Source organism: Nematostella vectensis, chromosome 4, assembly GCF_932526225.1.
Source record: "Nematostella vectensis chromosome 4, jaNemVect1.1, whole genome shotgun sequence".
Classification (NCBI taxonomy): Eukaryota; Metazoa; Cnidaria; class Anthozoa; order Actiniaria; family Edwardsiidae; genus Nematostella; species Nematostella vectensis.
In genome coordinates, this window is record NC_064037.1 from 18553558 (window position 1) to 18575127 (window position 21570).

Sequence of the window (21570 nt, forward strand, 5' to 3'; positions counted from 1 at the left end):
CAGGCAAGCTTACCTCGGTTGAACAAGGCCCTGTGATAACAATAGCACAGGCAAGCTTACCTCGGTTGAACAAGGCCTTGTGATAACAATAGCACAGGCAAGCTTACCTCGGTTGAACAAGGCCCTGTGATAACAATAGCACAGGCAAGCTTACCTCAGTTGAAGAAGGCCTTGTGATAACAATAGCACAAGCAAGCTTACCTCGGTTGAACAAGGCCTTGTGATAACAATAGCACAAGCAAGCTTACCTCGGTTGAACAAGGCCCTGTGATAACAATAGCACAGGCAAGCTTACCTCGGTTGAACAAGGCCCTGTGATAACGATAGCACAGGCAAGCTTACCTCGGTTGAACAAGGCCCTATGCTAACGGTGGGAATCATCTTCGTCATAAACTTTTTCGGCGGCACCGATGAAGACGGTTCTGGCTGTGACCGCTTCATAGTGCATAAATCTCTATTCGCCGTAAGTACAGTCTTACTACAGCGACAGACAACGGAAAATCGGTCGCATTTCGACTCGAGTTATCTCTTTTGACACGATGGACGCCATTACAAAGCAGCCTCGCTCACATAAAAGCCGTAGAAGTATGGGCGCTAGGCCAGGTAGCGGGTAGCCTGTGGTGTATGTGTTCAAGATGGCGGACAAATCAAAGCTTTTAACAAAATGAATTTTATGCTTTGCTTACAAGAAATCCTTCATAAAAAAAGTGGTGGGAACTTGAGAACACTTAAGAAAACAATACGGCTGTATTCTAAAGGAATCAGGTGAATGATAATGTTATTCACTTGTGTAACAGGGAGTCATAGATAGCAATTTTTTTCTTTCTTGAATACCTGCATATCAGTGATAGATAAGCGATTTAATAACAGCTGAGTACATCAAAGTTTTGCGTCAAGAGTTTTTTACCAGATGTTTTTGGTGTTTCCTTTTAGATGACTCATCCCCCAAACGCCCCATGCCAATATAATAGTGACCCCCCCTCCCTACACACACAGACCTGGGACATATCTATTCATCCCACGTGTTTACTCTGACATAAACTAAAAACTCCGCTTTCTCTTGACCATTAGGATGGCTACTACCTCAGTATCTGACGTACAGGTGAAATTAGCTGATGTACAGTCTGCACTAGATAGGATTGCACCCTACATCAATAGCACGCCTGTAATGACAAGCCACACCTTGGATAAGATGGCAGGACGATCACTGTTTTTTAAGTGTGAAAATCTACAAAAAGCTGGAGCATTTAAGGTCAGGGGTGGAATCTTCTTGCATTTAACTTTAAAAGGTTTCCTGAATTGCCATACCCCCCTATAGGGGCACCTGAATTGCCATACCCCCCTATAGGGGCAGAGTGCCCACCCCCAGTTTCTAAAATCATGATGGAATACTCTGTGGAGCCACAGCTGTGGTTTCTCTAGGTAGCCGATGCCCTGATGTTTTTATTTTCCCAGCATTTCTTTGTTTTGCACAAAGTAAATATATTGTTGTTGTATAGTTTTGGTGGTAATGATTCCATAAATTGTTGTACTTTTTTAAAAGTGTTGCATTTAGGGGGCTTTTTAGTGGCAACATTTACAGTGAGGACAGAAAGCAGGCCATGCTAAACAGCTTTGACCAATCAGATTGGCTTCAACACAGCAAACATTTTGAAAAGAAAGTTCAGCCAATGAGAAACACTGGACATCTGTAATTTGATCTTGTATGTGTAGTTGACCTTGGGAAAGCGGCTACATCACTCAAGTGATAAACAATGTCCTGTGTCCGGCTTTTCTCATTGGCTGAACTGTTTTTTTTTTTCAAAATGTTAACAGTGTTCAATCTGAATCTGATTGGTCAAAGATGTTCAGCATGGCCCACTTTCTGTGTCCTCACTGTAAAATCTAGCTAACTTGTCTCTGCATTTGAATCTGCAAACTATTTTATTCCCTCTTTGATCTTAGTTTCGTGGAGCCATGAATGCTGTACTCCGCTTGGTTGAATCGTCTGATGACCCATCCGGTAGCAAATCCCAAGCTCCTTGTGTTGTAACCCACAGCAGTGGTAACCACGCCCAGGCCCTATCTCTTGCTGCCAAGCTAATGAATCTGAAGGCCCATATTGTAATGCCTAAGAATGCCCCCCATGTGAAGAAGGCAGCAGTCATAGAATATGGAGCTAACATTGTTGAATGTGAAATTTCACAAAAGGTATGTTTTTTTTCCTGGGTTGTTGGAAAGGAAGGTTGCTGAGATATTTAGGGAACAAAAGATTCTAAAGATGGTTAATTCTACTATTTTACAATCTGATAGATATTATTCATTGCCCTTTTTTTACTCACTGAAAAAGCTCACAGCATGACACTAACAAGTTGGCCTAAAATTGTCCTAAATGTTAATTAGATTTCACACTGAGTACTAGAGTCTTCACTACCAAAGCGCTGCAAAGTGGAATAACTATGCAGCTACTCTGTCTCCTATTATCTTTGTTCAACAAAGGAGTTCTTTTGTCTCTATTCTTCTCGTTCTTTGTGTCGAGGTGCGGATATTGTTCATTTGCCCAATCAAATTGCAGCTTGTAAGATAGAGCTGTGTACTGACCCGCAAAGTGGCAATGACTCGGCATAGTGAATGAACCTAGCTCTGATGCACTGGACAGTCAGCCTTACATTTCACTGGCATTGAAAACCATTATCTACTAAAGTGTGGCTTTTACTATTTTTTATTTTTTGCGGTTTTGGTTTTATTAAATTGCATCACTGAATTTGCCAATTTCAATTAATGTCAAAGTCTCCCTCCCCTACTAACTTTTGAGATTCGTGGTATGAAAAGATATGCTTAACACTTTGTTAACCGGAATATGGCCTGAATGTCGCTGCTTTAAATTCAAGTTATGGCGAGACAGACACCGCACCCCTCCCACCGCATGTTTAATTGCTGTGTGTGAGGGGGGAGGGGATGCAATGACTTAGGTATGCCCATGAAGGGGCAGCGGAGCTGGCCTTGAACACCACCAAGCCAGGAGAAGTGTTGTTTTGAACAACACTTAAATGGAAAAAAAGCATCATTAGCTCCTGCCCATCTGAAACCTTTTTTTCATATATTTTTCTTCTTGGCAAAGTCCCATTCTTTATTGGCATTGCACAGATTGCTTGTTATTACAATTGTAGGTTTACTACATTTGTGGGCAACTTGTTATTACATTAGTGGGTGTTTATTACATTTGTGGGCTCTGCACTCATACAGTTATATAATTTTGTGGTGCTTCTGGAAAAACGTGCCATACGTAAAGCATATCACAACTAAAGTATAATTTCAATAAACCAAAATACGCCTTTTTTAGATTTTCTTGTTCTGGAAAAAGGTTGGTTTCCTTTTTGGGTGGAGGATCACCATTTGGGGGAGGGTCACCATTTAGGGGAGGGTTACCATTTGGGGGAGGGTCACCATTTGGGGGAGGGTCACCATTTGGGGGAGGGTCACCATTTGGGGGAGGGTCACCATTTGGGGGGGGGGGGGGCGTCACCATTTGGGGGAGGGTCACCATTTGTGTGTGTTAGATTTGGGGAGGGTCAAAACTTTTTAACCAAAAAAATTTTCATGACCTTTCCCTATTGCCTTTCCCTATTGCCTTCCCCTATTGCCTTTCCCTATTGCCCTTCCCTATTGCCCTTCCCTATTGCCCTTCCCTATTGCCCTTCCCTATTGCCCTTCCCTATTGCCTTTCCCTATTGCCTTTCCCTATTGCCTTTCCCTATTGCCTTTCCCTATTGCCCTTCCCTATTGCCTTTCCCTATTGCCCTTCCCTATTGCCCTTCCCTATTGCCTTTCCCTATTGCCTTTCCCTATTGCCTTTCCCTATTGCCTTTCCCTATTGCCTTTCCCTATTGCCTTTCCCTATTGCCCTTCCCTATTGCCTTTCCCTATTGCCCTTCCCTATTGCCCTTCCCTATTGCCTTTCCCTATTGCCTTTCCCTATTGCCTTTCTCTATTGCCTTTCTCTATTGCCTTTCCCTATTGCCTTTCCCTATTGCCTTTCCCTATTGCCTTTCCCTATTGCCTTTCCCTATTGCCTTTCCCTATTGCCTTTCCCTATTGCCTTTTCCTATTGCCTTTTCCTATTGCCCTTCCCTATTGCCTCTCCCTATTGCCTCTCCCTATTGCCTTTCCCTATTGCCTTTCCCTATTGCCTTTCCCTATTGCCTCTCCCTATTGCCTTTCCCTATTGCCTTTATCTATTGCCTTTCCCTATTGCCTTTCCCTATTGCCTTTCTCTATTGCCTTTCCCTATTGCCTTTCCCTATTGCCTTTCCCTATTGCCTTTCCCTTTTGCCTTCCCCTATTGCCTTTCCCTATTGCCTTTCCCTATTGCCTTTCCCTATCGCCTTTCCCTTATTGCCTTTCTCTATTGCCTTTCCCTATTGCTTTCTCTATTGCCTTTCCCTATTGCCTTTCCCTTTTGCCTTTCTCTATTGCCTTTATCTATTGCCTTTCCCTTTTGCCTTTCTCTATTGCCTTTCTCTATTGCCTTTCCCTATTGCCTTTTCCTATTGCCTTTCCCTATTGCCTTTCCCTATTGCCTTTCCCTATTGCCTTTCCCTATTGCCTTTGCTTTCCAGATAAAAGCAAATCCTTCCCCATTTGCATAAACTTTTTTTGACAACTTCAGAGGACTGTAAAGACACTAGGTAATTACAATCATTAAAAATAAGGTGCACAAGAGTTAGCTTTCAGTTCAAAGCCTAGGAAATGTCTAGAAAAAAGCCCCAACCAAAAAGCTAGTGTTTTTTCACACGCCTGGAAATTCTACCTTGCAAGGATTGTCTGCAGCAAAAGCATTGCCCAGTAATGTGGAACTTATGTTATTAATATATTGACAGTTATAGTAGTTGTTTGATTACTTATTAATATATTGACAGGTACAGTAGTTGTTTGATTACTTATGATATTAATATATTGACAGGTACAGTAGTTGTTTGATTACTTATGATATTAATATATTGACAGGTATAGTAGTTGTTTGATTACTTATGTTATTAATATATTGACAGGTATAGTAGTTGTTTGATTACTTATGTTATTAATATATTGACAGGTATAGTAGTTGTTTGATTACTTATGTTATTAATATATTGACAGGTACAGTAGTTGTTTGATTACTTATGTTATTAATATATTGACAGGTATAGTAGTTGTTTGATTACTTATGTTATTAATATATTGACAGATATAGTAGTTGTTTGATTACTTATGTTCTTAATATATTGACAGTTATAGTAGTTGTTTGATTACTTATTAATATATTGACAGGTATAGTAGTTGTTTGGTTACTTATGTTATTAATATATTGACAGGTATAGTAGTTGTTTGATTATTTATGTTATTAATATATTGACAGGTATAGTAGTTGTTTGATTACTTATGTTCTTAATATATTGACAGGTATAGTAGTTGTTTGATTACTTATGTTATTAATATATTGACAGGTATAGTAGTTGTTTGATTACTTATGTTCTTAATATATTGACAGGTATAGTAGTTGTTTGATTACTTATGTTATTAATATATTGACAGGTATCGTAGTTGTTTGATTACTTATGTTATTAATATATTGACAGGTATAGTAGTTGTTGGATTACTTATGTTATTAATATATTGACAGGTATAGTAGTTGTTTGATTACTTATGTTATTAATATATTGACAGGTATAGTAGTTGTTTGATTACTTATGTTATTAATATATTGACAGATATAGTAGTTGTTTGATTACTTATGTTCTTAATATATTGACAGTTATAGTAGTTGTTTGATTACTTATTAATATATTGACAGGTATAGTAGTTGTTTGATTACTTATGTTATTAATATATTGACAGGTATAGTAGTTGTTTGATTACTTATTAATATATTGACAGGTATAGTAGTTGTTTGATTACTTATGTTATTAATATATTGACAGGTATAGTAGTTGTTTGATTACTTATGTTATTAATATATTGACAGGTATAGTATTTGTTTGGTTACTTATGTTATTAATATATTGACAGGTACAGTAGTTGTTTGATTACTTATGTTATTAATATATTGACAGGTATAGTAGTTGTTTGATTACTTATGTTCTTAATATATTGACAGGTATAGTAGTTGTTTGATTACTTATTAATATATTGACAGGTATAGTAGTTGTTTGATTACTTATGTTCTTAATATATTGACAGGTATAGTAGTTGTTTGATTACTTATGTTATTAATATATTGACAGGTATCGTAGTTGTTTGATTACTTATGTTATTAATATATTGACAGGTATAGTAGTTGTTGGATTACTTATGTTATTAATATATTGACAGGTATAGTAGTTGTTTGATTACTTATGTTATTAATATATTGACAGGTATAGTAGTTGTTTGATTACTTATGTTATTAATATATTGACAGGTATAGTAGTTGTTTGATTACTTATGTTCTTAATATATTGACAGATATAGTAGTTGTTTGATTACTTATGTTATTAATATATTGACAGGTATAGTAGTTGTTTGATTATATACCATGTGCCAAAGGAAGAAACCAGTTTACATTGAATTGAGAAGATTTTCCAAATCACCCTTTTTTGACCAGTCATCGGCTTAGTACAAATCTTGTCTGAATATGTTAGTGCCATAGTGAGGGTGACTATCCATTGCATCAGAGGCTTCTTGGCTTGACTCAGTTGTTGTTGTTATTTAGTGGCTCTTTGTTAGTAAAGCTTGGAAGCTTATAGCCCTGGTTAGGTAATTTTAAAAATATATTTTTTTTTTGGAAATTTACAATCCCTCTCCTTGTCTTAGAATGGGTAAATATTTTTTTCTTGTGACCTGCCTCTGCATGGGCCACACCGTACAGGCTTCAGCTACGCCTACGTGACAGATTTTGCATGCATGATTACTGTATTATTGACACTTTATAACTTATGTTGCAAAGGTTGTTTACCAGGCAATTATTTTGCTTTCAAGTACTGTATCTATGTTGTAGTCGAAAATGAATGTTCAAGTCCAAAATAAAAATGGACTAGTCTAAAATGAAACCAAAGCAGTCCAAAATGAAATTGGACTAGTCTAAAATAATATGGTTGAATATGTCAATGATTCTAAAAAGGGATTTTCCCTTTTTGGGGTCTCATTAAAAAAAATGGGGCTAGTTATTTTTCGGGGGTCAAAAAGTCTTATTCCATTTTGTTTCTACTCGCTCCTTTCCACTATCTCTCGTCCCTTTCCTCCTTTCTCCCATTCCTTTCCTTTTCACTCTCATTCCTTTCCTGCTTTTCCCCTTTTCTCTATATCTTACCTACCTGCCTGCCTACTGTTATAAATTCTATCTTACCTTTTTTTCCAGTATGTGCCACCACTAGGATCGAACTCTCGATCTCTAGCTTGCCAGTCCGTTACCTTAACCACTCTGCCATCCAGACATTGCGATGGAAGACACGGTTTAGAAACTAATTTTATAACTGTGGCGCCTCTTGGGAAATGAACAACAATACAAAACTCCACGCAAGCAATGGCTGCTAGCGTCTGTGTCGATGCAGACGATTTCTACTCGAAATTAGAAGAATTAAAGGAAAAAAGTAAGTCTAGCAAAAGCAACACAACATTATACATCTGTGACGAATTTTACGAGAAGGCCAAGCAATGGCTGAAATGTACGATGCCAGAAGAGAAGAAAGACATCGCACTGGTCAGACAATGATAAGTTGAAAATCATTCGCAATAAGTGGAACGTTGACGAGGAAGGAAGAGTCATTGATGCCAAGAGAAAGTATGTTGTACATAAATCGACCATCCACGATGTCCTCTCGCAAGCTCACAAAGCAATCTGCCACCGAGGGAGGGATAAAACTGCCAAGTATCTCAGTGAGAATTATAGTAACCTACCTAAACAAATCATAACATTATTTACCTCCATATGCAAATTGCATCAAGAACAAGCCAGCCTCACCAACTATTGCAAGAAGCCCGTGACAAAACCTAGATCAGGCAATCCTCAGGCAGATGGATTTTTGAGCCACCTGGAAATGGATTTAATTGATTTTCGTAAGATACCCTGCAATTGTGGACGGAGGCATTTATGGGCTCTTCATGTGGAAGAAGATGAAAGTGGAATCATCATTGAGACAAGAGCACAAAAGCGAAAACGTGAAAATGACCAAGTGTTTGAAAACCAGGCAGGTTATAATCGGAAAATGAAGGAAACATGACCAAGAAAGCTAAACTTTCAAGAAAATGATTATGTTTCTGTAAAGATCAATGTAGTCGATAAAGGTCCGCTACATCCAAACTCCCTTCTTGCTAAGATAATAGAGAAAGCAAATGACAATGCAAGAATTGTCACTAAATTTGGTGTGATTGATTCATTAATTTCCCTGAATAGATTGAACAAAATTACCAAGCCCAGCATAGTCTTTGACTATTCCACAGAGGTTTCCCTTACGAGAGCGTCAAAGATGGTGCACCTTCAATGGCCCACATGACTGTAATGGCTGTATGAATGAGTAGAACGACAGTACCACTTATTATTAGATTCTTGTATTAACAACAATTAAAGCTGCTGTCATCAAATTGTGTTTGTTTTCGTCGCCTTTGTTAGTCGCTAGTTCTATTTTTTTTACTTAAAATAACCCTAACCCCACTACTTAAACTAACCCTAATCCTACTATTTAAACTAACCCTAATCCCACTACTTAAACTAACCCTAACCCTACTACTTAAACTAACCCTAGCCCCACTACTTAAACTAACCCTAACCCCACTACTTAAACTAACCCTAACCCCACTACTTAAACTAACCCTAACCCTACTACTTAAACTAACCCTAAACCTACTATTTAAACTAACCCTAACCCCACTACTTAAACTAACCCTAACCCTACTACTTAAACTAACCCTAACCCCACTACTTAAACTAGCTAAAAACGAATATGGACTGGTTTGGTTTCATTTTTGACTAGTCCATTTTCATTTTGGACTGACATTCATTATTGACTGCAACATCTATATTATAGTATTTCCTTCCCATTTACACATACTTGAAAAGATGTGCTTTAAAACAGCTTTTTTGCACTTTTTAGGGTGGGTTTATAAGTACAGTATATGGAGGAGCCTTTCCTCTTGATGGACTACATGTATTGCCACCCCCCCCCCCCCCCCCCATTGCCCTGTCTTTATATCATGTGCTACACCAATGCCCTAGAATGAGTTGACAAGTCATTAAAATTGTTGATAGGACCGTGAGGAGACTGCCGCCAGAGTGCTACAAGAGACTGGTCCCAATTCCTACCTTGTACCACCTTATGATCATCCTCATATCATCGCTGGTCAGGGGACAATGGCATTAGAATTGCTACAAGATGTGAGTATTACTAGGGGAAAATAGCATTAGAATTGCTACAAGATGAAAGTATTACTAGGGGACAATGGCATTAGAATTGCTACAAGATGAGAGTATTACTAGGGGACAATGGCATTAGAATTGCTACAAGATGAGAGTATTACTAGGGGACAATGGCATTAGAATTGCTACAAGATGAGAGTATTACTAGGGGACAATGCCATTAGAATTGCTACAAGACGTGAGTATTACTAGGGGACAATGGCATTAGAATTGCTACAAGATGAGAGTATTGCTAGGGGAAAATGGCATTAGAATTGCTACAAGATGAGAGTATTACTAGGGGACAAAGGCATTAGAATTGCTACAAGACGTGAGTATTACTAGGGGACAATGCCATTAGAATTGCTACAAGATGAGAGTATTACTAGGGGACAATGGCATTAGAATTGCTACAAGATGAGAGTATTACTAGGGGACAATGGCATTAGAATTGCTACAAGATGAGAGTATTACTAGGGGAAAATGGCATTAGAATTGCTACAAGACGTGAGTATTACTAGGGGACAATGCCATTAGAATTGCTACAAGATGAGAGTAGTACAGGGGACAATGGCATTAGAATTGCTACAAGATGAGAGTATTACTAGAGGACAATGGCATTAGAATTGCTACAAGATGAGAGTATTACTAGGGGACAATGACATTAGAATTGCTACAAGATGAGAGTATTACTAGGGGACAATGGCATTAGAATTGCTACAAGATGAGAGTATTACTAGGGGACAATGGCATTAGAATTGCTACAAGATGAGAGTATTACTAGGGGACAATGACATTAGAATTGCTACAAGATGAGAGTATTACTAGGGGAAAATGGCATTAGAATTGCTACAAGATGAGAGTATTACAGGGGACAATGGCATTAGAATTGCTACAAGATGAGAGAATTACTAGGGGACAATGGCATTAGAATTGCTACAAGATGAGAGTATTACTAGGGGACAATGGCATTAGAATTGCTACAAGATGAAAGTATTACTAGGGGACAATGGCATTAGAATTGCTACAAGACGTGAGTATTACTAGGGGACAATGGCATTAGAATTGCTACAAGATGAGAGTATTACTAGGGGACAAAGGCATTAGAATTGCTACAAGACGTGAGTATTACTAGGGGACAATGCCATTAGAATTGCTACAAGACGTGAGTATTACTAGGGGACAATGGCATTAGAATTGCTACAAGATGAGAGTATTACTAGGGGAAAATGGCATTAGAATTGCTACAAGACGTGAGTATTACTAGGGGAAAATGGCATTAGAATTGCTACAAGATGAGAGTATTACTAGGGGACAATGGCATTAGAATTGCTACAAGACGTGAGTATTACTAGGGGAAAATGGCATTAGAATTGCTACAAGATGAGAGTATTACTAGGGGAAAATAGCATTAGAATTGCTACAAGACGTGAGTATTACTAGGGGACAAAGGCATTAGAATTGCTACAAGATGAGAGTATTACTAGGGGACAATGACATTAGAATTGCTACAAGATGAGAGTATTACTAGGGGACAATGGCATTAGAATTGCTACAAGACGTGAGTATTACTAGGGGAAAATGGCATTAGAATTGCTACAAGATGAGAGTATTACTAGGGGACAATGGCATTAGAATTGCTACAAGACGTGAGTATTACTAGGGGAAAATGGCATTAGAATTGCTACAAGACGTGAGTATTACTAGGGGACAATGGCATTAGAATTGCTACAAGATGAGAGTATTACTAGGGGACAATGGCATTAGAATTGCTACAAGACGTGAGTATTACTAGGGGACAAAGGCATTAGAATTGCTACAAGATGAGAGTATTACTAGGGGACAATGCCATTAGAATTGCTACAAGACGTGAGTATTACTAGGGGACAAAGGCATTAGAATTGCTACAAGATGAGAGTATTACTAGGGGACAATGACATTAGAATTGCTACAAGATGAGAGTATTACTAGGGGAAAATGGCATTAGAATTGCTACAAGACGTGAGTATTACTAGGGGAAAATGGCATTAGAATTGCTACAAGATGAGAGTATTACTAGGGGACAATGGCATTAGAATTGCTACAAGACGTGAGTATTACTAGGGGAAAATGGCATTAGAATTGCTACAAGACGTGAGTATTACTAGGGGACAATGGCATTAGAATTGCTACAAGATGAGAGTATTACTAGGGGAAAATAGCATTAGAATTGCTACAAGACGTGAGTATTACTAGGGGACAAAGGCATTAGAATTGCTACAAGATGAGAGTATTACTAGGGGACAATGACATTAGAATTGCTACAAGATGAGAGTATTACTAGGGGACAATGGCATTAGAATTGCTACAAGATGAGAGTATTACTAGGGGACAATGGCATTAGAATTGCTACAAGATGAGAGTAGTACAGGGGACAATGGCATTAGAATTGCTACAAGATGAGAGTATTACTAAGGGGACAATGGCATTAGAATTGCTACAAGATGAGAGTATTACTAGAGGACAATGGCATTAGAATTGCTACAAGATGAGAGTATTACTAAGGGGACAATGCCATTAGAATTGCTACAAGACGTGAGTATTACTAGGGGACAATGACATTAGAATTGCTACAAGATGAGAGTATTACTAGGGGACAATGACATTAGAATTGCTACAAGATGAGAGTATTACTAGGGGACAATGACATTAGAATTGCTACAAGATGAGAGTATTACTAGGGGACAATGACATTAGAATTGCTACAAGATGTGAGTATTACTAGGGGAAAATAGCATTAGAATTGCTACAAGATGAAAGTATTACTAGGGGACAATGGCATTAGAATTGCTACAAGATGAGAGTATTACTAGGGGACAATGGCATTAGAATTGCTACAAGATGAGAGTATTACTAGGGGACAATGGCATTAGAATTGCTACAAGATGAGAGTATTACTAGGGGACAATGCCATTAGAATTGCTACAAGACGTGAGTATTACTAGGGGACAATGGCATTAGAATTGCTACAAGATGAGAGTATTGCTAGGGGAAAATGGCATTAGAATTGCTACAAGATGAGAGTATTACTAGGGGACAATGGCATTAGAATTGCTACAAGATGAGAGTATTACTAGGGGACAATGCCATTAGAATTGCTACAAGACGTGAGTATTACTAGGGGAAAATGGCATTAGAATTGCTACAAGATGAGAGTATTACTAGGGGAAAATGGCATTAGAATTGCTACAAGACGTGAGTATTACTAGGGGACAATGGCATTAGAATTGCTACAAGATGAGAGTATTACTAGGGGACAATGGCATTAGAATTGCTACAAGATGAGAGTATTACTAGGGGAAAATGGCATTAGAATTGCTACAAGATGAGAGTATTACTAGGGGACAATGGCATTAGAATTGCTACAAGATGAGAGTATTACTAGGGGACAATGGCATTGTGTATATACTAGGGGACTGATTGAGAGTGATTGTGTATTACTAGGGGAGTGATTGAGAGTGATTGTGTATTACTAGGGGATTGTTTGAGAGTGATTGTGTATTACTAGGGGACTGATTGAGAGTGATTGTGTATTACTAGAGGACTGTTTGAGAGTTATTGTGTATTACTAGGGGATTGTTTGAGAGTGATTGTGTATTACTAGGGGACTGTTTGAGAGTGATTGTGTATTACTAGAGGACTGTTTGAGAGTTATTGTGTATTACTAGGGGATTGTTTGAGAGTGATTGTGTATTACTAGGGGACTGTTTGAGAGTGATTGTGTATTACTAGGGGACTGATTGAGAGTGATTGTGTATTACTAGAGGACTGTTTGAGAGTTATTGTGTATTACTAGGGGATTGTTTGAGAGTGATTGTGTATATACTAGGGGACTGTTTGAGAGTGATTGTGTATTACTAGGGGACTGATTGAGAGTGATTGTGTATTACTAGGGGACTGATTGAGAGTGATTGTGTATTACTAGAGGACTGTTTGAGAGTTATTGTGTATTACTAGGGGATTGTTTGAGAGTGATTGTGTATTACTAGGGGACTGTTTGAGAGTGATTGTGTATTACTAGGGGACTGATTGAGAGTGATTGTGTATTACTAGGGGACTGATTGAGAGTGATTGTGTATTACTAGAGGACTGTTTGAGAGTTATTGTGTATTACTAGGGGATTGTTTGAGAGTGATTGTGTATTACTAGGGGACTGTTTGAGAGTGATTGTGTATTACTGGTGGACTGTTTGAGAGTGATTGTGTATTACTAGGGGACTGTTTGAGAGTGATTGTGTATTACTAGGGGACTGATTGAGAGTGATTGTGTATTACTAGGGGACTGTTTGAGAGTGATTGTGTATTACTAGGGGACTGATTGAGAGTGATTGTGTATTACTAGAGGACTGATTGAGAGTGATTGTGTATTACTAGGGGACTGTTTGAGAGTGATTGTGTATATACTAGGGGACTGTTTGAGAGTGATTGTGTACTAGGGGACTGTTTGAGAATGATTGTGTATTACTAGGGGACTGTTTGAGAGTGATTGTGTATTACTGGTGGACTGTTTGAGAGTGATTGTGTATTACTAGGGGACTGATTGAGAGTGATTGTGTATTACTAGGGGACTGATTGAGAGTGATTGTGTATTACTAGGGGACTGTTTGAGAGTGATTGTGTATTACTAGGGGACTGTTTGAGAGTGATTGTGTATTACTGGTGGACTGTTTGAGAGTGATTGTGTATATACTAGGGGACTGTTTGAGAGTGATTGTGTATTACTAGGGGACTGTTTGAGAGTGATTGTGTATTACTAGGGGACTGATTGAGAGTGATTGTGTATTACTAGGGGACTGTTTGAGAGTGATTGTGTATTACTAGGGGACTGATTGAGAGTGATTGTGTATTACTAGAGGACTGATTGAGAGTGATTGTGTATTACTAGGGGACTGTTTGAGAGTGATTGTGTATATACTAGGGGACTGTTTGAGAGTGATTGTGTACTAGGGGACTGTTTGAGAATGATTGTGTATTACTAGGGGACTGTTTGAGAGTGATTGTGTATTACTGGTGGACTGTTTGAGAGTGATTGTGTATTACTAGGGGACTGATTGAGAGTGATTGTGTATTACTAGGGGACTGATTGAGAGTGATTGTGTATTACTAGGGGACTGTTTGAGAGTGATTGTGTATTACTAGGGGACTGTTTGAGAGTGATTGTGTATTACTGGTGGACTGTTTGAGAGTGATTGTGTATATACTAGGGGACTGTTTGAGAGTGATTGTGTATTACTAGGGGACTGATTGAGAGTGATTGTGTATTACTAGGGGACTGATTGAGAGTGATTGTGTATTACTAGGGGACTGTTTGAGAGTGATTGTGTATTACTAGGGGACTGATTGAGAGTGATTGTGTTTTAGTTTGAGAGATAAATTGGTGGGGTCAATAATAAGAAAGGTCAAGTTACACCACCCCTCCCTCCTAAAAACACCATGCTGTGCTGACTAACAAATAATGCCTTATATTTAATTACTATTGTGATATCTTCATCAAATGGCTGGTATATGCACAATTCCTGGGCTTAAAAATACAACTATCCTTTGTAGTATAGATTTTTCTTATACTTTCCTTTCCAGGCTCTAGCCTTCCCTGATCCTAGGGTAAATATGCGCCCCCCCTTATAGTAGAAAACAAAGTGCAAAAGTGGTCTGTCATGTTGTCACGTTCAGTAGTTAAAAGTCTGGTTGTCCCAACTGCAGGATTGGATCCATTGTTAAGGGGAGGGGGGAGGCAGCATGATGTCAGCTTTCACATCATCTCTATGCTCACATCATTGTATCATTCTTGTGCTGTTTTTTCTTGTATGAAGGTTCCTGACGTAGATGCCATTGTTGTTCCTGTTGGGGGAGGGGGCATGCTTAGTGGTGTGTGTATAGCTGCTAAGGGAATCAAGCCCTCTATCCAAATCTATGCAGCGGAGCCTCTTAACGCTGATGATTGTGCTAAGTCCTTTGCTGCCAAGAAATGGATACCACTTTCTGGTAGGCAACTATTGGGAATTGATTTAGGAACCCTAAAGACTATGACTAAAGATGCTCTTTATTATAAGGGTGTCTAGGAAATAGAACTTTTTGGGATTAGAAGGCCTGTGGTTTTACAGCAAAGAAAGGCTCAAATGGACATGTTGGCGGGAATACTATTATATGTAATTATACAATAAATTTTAGAAAATGTTGCTATCTTGTGTGTTCTGTTGTTTACTTGTTTTGGCGGAAAAGGAGACATTCAAGTCCGTTTGAGCCTCTCTTTGGTGTAATTTTAACTGCAAAAAGGTGATGGTTCCTTGATAAGGATGCCAGGAGCGTGGTTTCCATGACATGTTCTAAAATACTTAACCCATTAACCCCTGTCCTGTACCCGCCGTGAGAAGTACCCTCAATCCAAAAAATTCATAAATACAAAATAATTACAACAAGATCAAGATACTCAGGCATCATTCAAGATACGCACCCAACCGGGTTAGGACAAAACACTGACCTGGTCCTGGGTCCATGGACCCCTCATCAGGGGCGGATCTAGCTTTTTGCCAAGGGGGGGGGGGTTGACCCAATAATTTTCGTCATTATTTTACCTTCGTAGCCATTTGGGAATGAAAAGATACAATGAAAACAATAAAAAAGACAGTCCAAGGGGGGTTTAAACCCCCTAACCCCCCCAGATCCGCCACTGCTAATTGACCCTCTCCATGGACCTCCTATAAAATATATTTATATTTTTAACAGATTCACCTGAAATTAAATACGAAATACACCTTCATTTCTGGAGACCAAGGAATCGCTCGTTGTTCACGCCATCTTGTATTTCTTTTTAATGGCAACCGCTGAATAAGCTATGACATTTAAAATGGTCTCCGCAGTCCCTGGCCTGTTGTTCTGTTTATTTTGCAGCTATGAAATACCCTCACACCATATTTATATGTGTGTATTTTGTTTTATTTACACTGTCTTACTCTTTTTTACACAAGCAGCCCAAGGCTACTGTCAGTGGTTTATAAAGGAATGTATGGGTGAATTTATACGTTAGCAAAAAAATACTTTATCGTGAAAAAGAAAACCAAAGACCATGTAATTTATATTGTGTTTAAGTCTTCCTTTATTTCAATTTTGCCTATAGAATGTCAGTAGAGCGAGTTTGAAGCCCGCTATGAATTGTGTTTCTTACAGTAAATAGAAATAGTACAGGTTAGAGACTCCATCGGCTAACTTTCATCACACAACTACTTCGAGGCCCGATAAAACACGTAAAAGTCAACCAGCCGCCAATCCAGCACCAAAACACTTTGAAAACATACACCGTACCCTGGGTACCCTGGGTACCAGAGGCTCGAGCTTCATTATTCGTGTACTGTCACGCCGGTCTTCGCTTCTCGTAGCCAAGACTGGCGTGACAGTAAACGGGTGAAGCTCGAGCCTCTGGTACCCAGGGTAATTGTACCGAGTCTCACGTCACAGATTTGCGAATTTCACTCACCGCCGACTGTCGAATGCACCATGAGTGGCGGCAGATCGTGGACAGCAATCGCCATTAAAAATTACAAGATGGCGTGAACAACTATCGATTCCTTGGTCTCCAGAAGTGATGGTGTATTTCTTATTTAATTTCAGGTGAATCAGTAACAAATTTGTATATAGATTCTATAGGGGGTCCATGGACCGGGTCCATGAGGGTTCCATGGACCGGGGGTCAGTGTTTTGTCCAAACCCAAACCAACCAAACCGATAGGGAGTACTGTAAAAGTCAAATGATAGCTCGGCTTCTTGGACAAATAATAAAACAAGAAAAATCAATGATAGGATATTTGTTGTTGCTTGGCTTTAGTGTGAGAACAGTCTGTTGTTCTTATGGGGCGACATCGGCTGCTGTACACGTATCTTCTGGGGTACCTCAAGGCTCTGTACATGGACCTCTTATGTTTCTAACCTACATAAACGACATAGGCAATGACTGCACATCTAAAATCATACTATTTGCAGACGATACAAAATATATATAGCGTCATCGAATCATCAAGTGACGCTCAACAGCTGCAATCTGACCTCACTATCATTGAGAGCTGGGCGACTAAATGGGTCATGAGCTTTAATCCATCTAAATGCTTTGTCATGAGAGTAACCCGTAAAACTAATCCGGCCATACCCTGAAATCTGTTGACCACCACCCATACTTAGGAGTCAAATTATCTGAAACACTCTACTGCAGTCACCATATCGATAGTAAAGTTTCTAATGCCAACCAAATGCCTGGGTTTTATACGAAGAAATTTTAATTATTGCCCTAAATCCATTTCTCTTAAAAGTCATTTATTGAACTGAGCCCAAACACTGAGGCATATAGAAACTCGTTCTTCTGCAAGACTGCCACTCTAGAGGCCACGTCAGTTTATTAATTTAAGGAAAAGCTGAGTTCTAAATAGTTTTTATTTAATTTTAATCTTACTTTTTTGTTTTTTTTTTTATATCTGGACACTACTGATTTATTTTTATTCTCCCTTATTCTTATTATTTTTTATTTATTTTATCCTATATTTCAATTTAATCTTATCTTTTTATTTTATTTTAGAAATTTCCCCCAAATGTCTTGCCTGATGGGTACTCCCTTTGCAAGGCCCCCCAATATTTAGATGTAGATGTGGCCTGAGCCTGCCTTTCACTTTATTGTAAGCGCTGTTTATGTTGCTTAAATCCTTACCAGTGTTACTAAAATTAACATAACAGAACTTCGACATGGAGACTGTTCTGGAGCCTTATTGCCTGGACCTGGATCCAAATTCACCCACGGCGGCAAAAGAGTAGAAACATTGCCTTAAGACATTCGAAAACTTCATCGCTTTAATGATCGTTATAGAAACCTCGTAAATTGTCTCCCATAATGTCTACGAGTATATTAAGAACTGCATGACTGAATCTTTAGAAAGTCTACACTTCTCCCTGAAGACGGACCAACGTTCTGTGGCATTCATGTTCGACAACAGGAAACGCACGAAAGTAAAGAACAATTAGATCCTAGACTGGCGACTGGAATTAGCATCATTCTGCTACAGTACACAGTGAAATACAGGCCTGGGAAGGATAACGTCGCTCCCGACTCAGTCACAAGAGCTTTCACTGCCTCGATGCCAGCAAGCAGCCTCGCTGAGATCCTTGCAGCACTGTGCCACCTTGGTGTAACACGGATGTTGCACTTTGTGAAGTCCAGGGAACCAACCCTACTCTACGGACGAAGTGCAGAAAACATGAACAACCTGTGCAGAGCTCAAGCCACAGCTCTACCGACCCGAGGCCAGCGTCCTTATCAAGGCAATACAGCCCATGGACTTTAAGGGGCCCCTGCCTACTTTAACTCATAACCCATATATCCCCACAGTGCTGGATGAGTACGCTTCTCATTTGCTTTCCAGTGCCAAAACATGCACTCCTCCACTGTTATCAAGTGCGTTATGGTACTCGGCACTTTATCCACTCGGACCGGGGTGCCTCACTGATCTCACAAGAGTTAAAAGAGTACCTATCAACACGAGGGGTTGCATCGAGTAGAACCACACCCTACCACCCCATCAGAAATGGTCAAGTCGGGTAGTACAATGGTATTATCTGGAAGGCAGTACAGCCTGCCCTCAAATAGTCGAATCTACCAGTAGCTAAATGGGAACAAATGCTTCCAGATGCACTCTACTCCGTTCACTCTTCAACCAACACAAGGTTTTTCAGCTTCCAACACCAATCTACGCACGGCACATCGCTACCTACCTGGCTTTAGTCACCTGTTCCGGTACTACTTCGCCGATTTGTGCGTGCTTACAATAATGACCCCCTTGTCGACCAGGCTGAGCTGAAAGATGCGAACCTTACATATGCACACATCCAGTCTGTCCAACTGTCTCTCTCAGGGACCTCGCTCCATGCCCACCCTAGGTTACCTACCCACAGATCAGTCAAGAGGGTACATTCCAAGGGAAAGCAGCTCCTACTCAAACGACTCCACCTACTCTTTCTGCTTTGGAGACACCAGCCCCAATCCTCCCTGATTCAGATTTGGGGACCGAAGTCGGGTCAGCCCAAGAAAATACAATGTCTACTTCTTAAAGGCTTTTGAAACCCATGAAAAACCGTTGTGACATGACCAGTCAACACACACCTCTCCTCACAGTTAGGCTTTTTTCTTTAAGTATTTCATAATTTCATGTCTGTGTGCCCTGACATTTTCATGTCAGGGCACACAGACCCAGAATAGAAGTGTAAATAATTTTGGAATCAAACAAGAAAGAAATCCCCATCCACCTTTCCTTGCATTTATAAGCACAGCATTCAATTACTCCCCAATAGACCTGATTATGTCCTAGGGCAGTCTCACAATATGCTAATACATGTATTTATAATGAGTAACAAGCCAACTGCCAACTTAGGCTGGCCTCAGAGTAGCTTGTAAGATGAAAGATCGGACCAAAGCACTGTTGGATACCTCTGACTAGTTACAGCAGTGTTTTGACAGGCTGTAAAAAGAACTCAAAATAAGGGGTATTCGTTTTCAATCTTTTTTTATTTTATTTCCAGAATTGGATGAGAATGAAAAAGGGGGGACTGAAACAATTTTTTGACGATCTTTCAAGACCCACATATGACCTACTGTCTTTGTTGGCCAAGGGGAGTGTGTGCACACCCGGTGTGTCTGCCTGAATTTTGCCAGGGGTCAATGGTTTAAACATTATAGTGAAAGAAAGTGTCATTAGCTCCATTTCACTCTTAATTATCATATACTTATCACCAATTTTTTTTTTTTATACCATCCATCTAAACAGTAGAGCACCCCGTTGTCTGCCTTCTACGTCAACCCTAGACCTGGACAAGATTTCAATGTATATACATAGAAGTGCTTTTTTGCCCAGGAATAAAAAGTTTTTAATCATTATCCACTTTTTACACAGGACCCCCCAACACCATTGCTGACGGTCTGAAGACAAGCCTTGGTCACCTGACATGGCCAATCATCAGAGATTCTGTTGCTGATGTTATTACAGTGACCGAAGAAGAAATTATCACTGCCATGCGGCTCGTCTGGGAGAGAATGAAGCTAGTTATTGAGCCCTCTGCTGCCGTAGGAGTCGCAGCAGTACTATCAGAGAGATTTAAAGATGTTAGCTCGGGCAAGCTTCCCAAAGTTGCAGTGATACTGTGTGGAGGGAATGTGAGCTTGGATAAATTGCCTTGGAATAAGTGAGCTCGGGCAAGCTTCCCAAAGTTGCAGTGATACTGTATGGAGGAAATGTGAGCTTGGATAAATTGCCTTGGAATAAGTGAGATTTTCATAAGCATGTTAGCTCCGGAAAGCTTCAAAAAGTCGCAGTGATACTGGCTTGGATAAAGTGCCTTGGAATAAGTGAATGTTAAGGAGGAACTGCTGTTTGCTAATGGTTTGAGCCCGGGCTTTTATACTGCCAGATTCTAAGAGCGTGGGGAGGAATTGGAGCGGGATTGAATGTTATTTTCTTAACTAGTTTGTTTTATATAAAAATATCTCCAAGTTAGTAGTTATACTATAGATACTAATGATAAGCCATATCGATACTTAAAAGCGATTGTCTTTAATTGGTTTTAAGATCCCTGCTGCCTCTTGGTGATCATAAACACTTATGTGCAAATATAAACACTTATGTGCAAATATAAACACTTATGTGCAAATATAAACACTTATGTGCAAATATAAACACTTCTGTGCAAATCTCTGTATCATGTTAGTGCAAAGTGTGGACAAAATTCGAGAAGATAGATAGATAGATAGATAGAAACTTTATTAAAGTGTCATAAACAACCTCTAGCCGGGGATAAGACCCCTACTAATTGGGGGACACTTTGAGTGTATTGTTAGTAAGCATTGTAAGCACTGTCACTGGGGGTGGTCACTGCCAGAGGGTTTATTGCGTCCCCAGTGGTTCTTTTACGTCCCTTCGGTTCAGGTTAATGTAGTGCAGCTTGAAGAGACGGGACCTCCGGTTTAGTGTCCTTATCCGAGAAGACTGGAAACACGGGAGAATAACTTCAACTCACTTGTGACACAAATTCGAACCAAGGCAGGAACCCGGAAAAATCCCCAGTTTGAGCCAGGATTCGAACCTTGGCCACAGCGGTGAGAGGCCGACGCGCTAACAC

At 39.5% G+C, this 21570-nt stretch overlaps 2 protein-coding genes across 3 annotated transcripts in view; one reads left to right on the forward strand and one right to left on the reverse strand.

The window, feature by feature from the left end:
* LOC5503417 (E3 ubiquitin-protein ligase BRE1B) overlaps window positions 1–587 on the reverse strand; it is a 59382-nt gene extending 58795 nt beyond the window's left edge. For both annotated transcript variants that reach the window (XM_048727200.1, XM_048727199.1), the window contains exon 1: window positions 343–587. In XM_048727200.1, coding sequence (XP_048583157.1) covers window positions 343–441 — 99 coding nt within the window. In that variant the 5' untranslated portion in view covers window positions 442–587. The remainder of the gene's footprint in view (window positions 1–342) is intronic.
* Window positions 588–599: 12 nt separating this feature from the next.
* Window positions 600–21142, forward strand: LOC5503411 (serine racemase). The gene is made up of 6 exons (XM_048727209.1): window positions 600–765; window positions 1072–1252; window positions 1945–2190; window positions 9242–9367; window positions 15237–15408; window positions 20349–21142. Exons 1-6 carry the CDS (start codon window positions 665–667, stop codon window positions 20639–20641), a joined length of 1119 nt encoding a protein of 372 aa, XP_048583166.1. The 5' UTR covers window positions 600–664; the 3' UTR covers window positions 20642–21142.
* The last annotated feature ends 428 nt before the right edge of the window (window positions 21143–21570 follow it).

Excerpts from the sequence above, each read along its gene's own strand:
- LOC5503411 (XM_048727209.1), top strand. The coding sequence starts at position 665 with ATGAATTTTATGCTTTGCTTACAAGAAATCCTTCATAAAAAAAGTGGT. Across the intron at positions 766-1,071 it reads CTGTATTCTAAAGGAATCAG|GATGGCTACTACCTCAGTAT; the intron begins GTGAATGATAAT and ends CTTGACCATTAG. Across the intron at positions 1,253-1,944 it reads AAAAAGCTGGAGCATTTAAG|TTTCGTGGAGCCATGAATGC; the intron begins GTCAGGGGTGGA and ends CTTTGATCTTAG.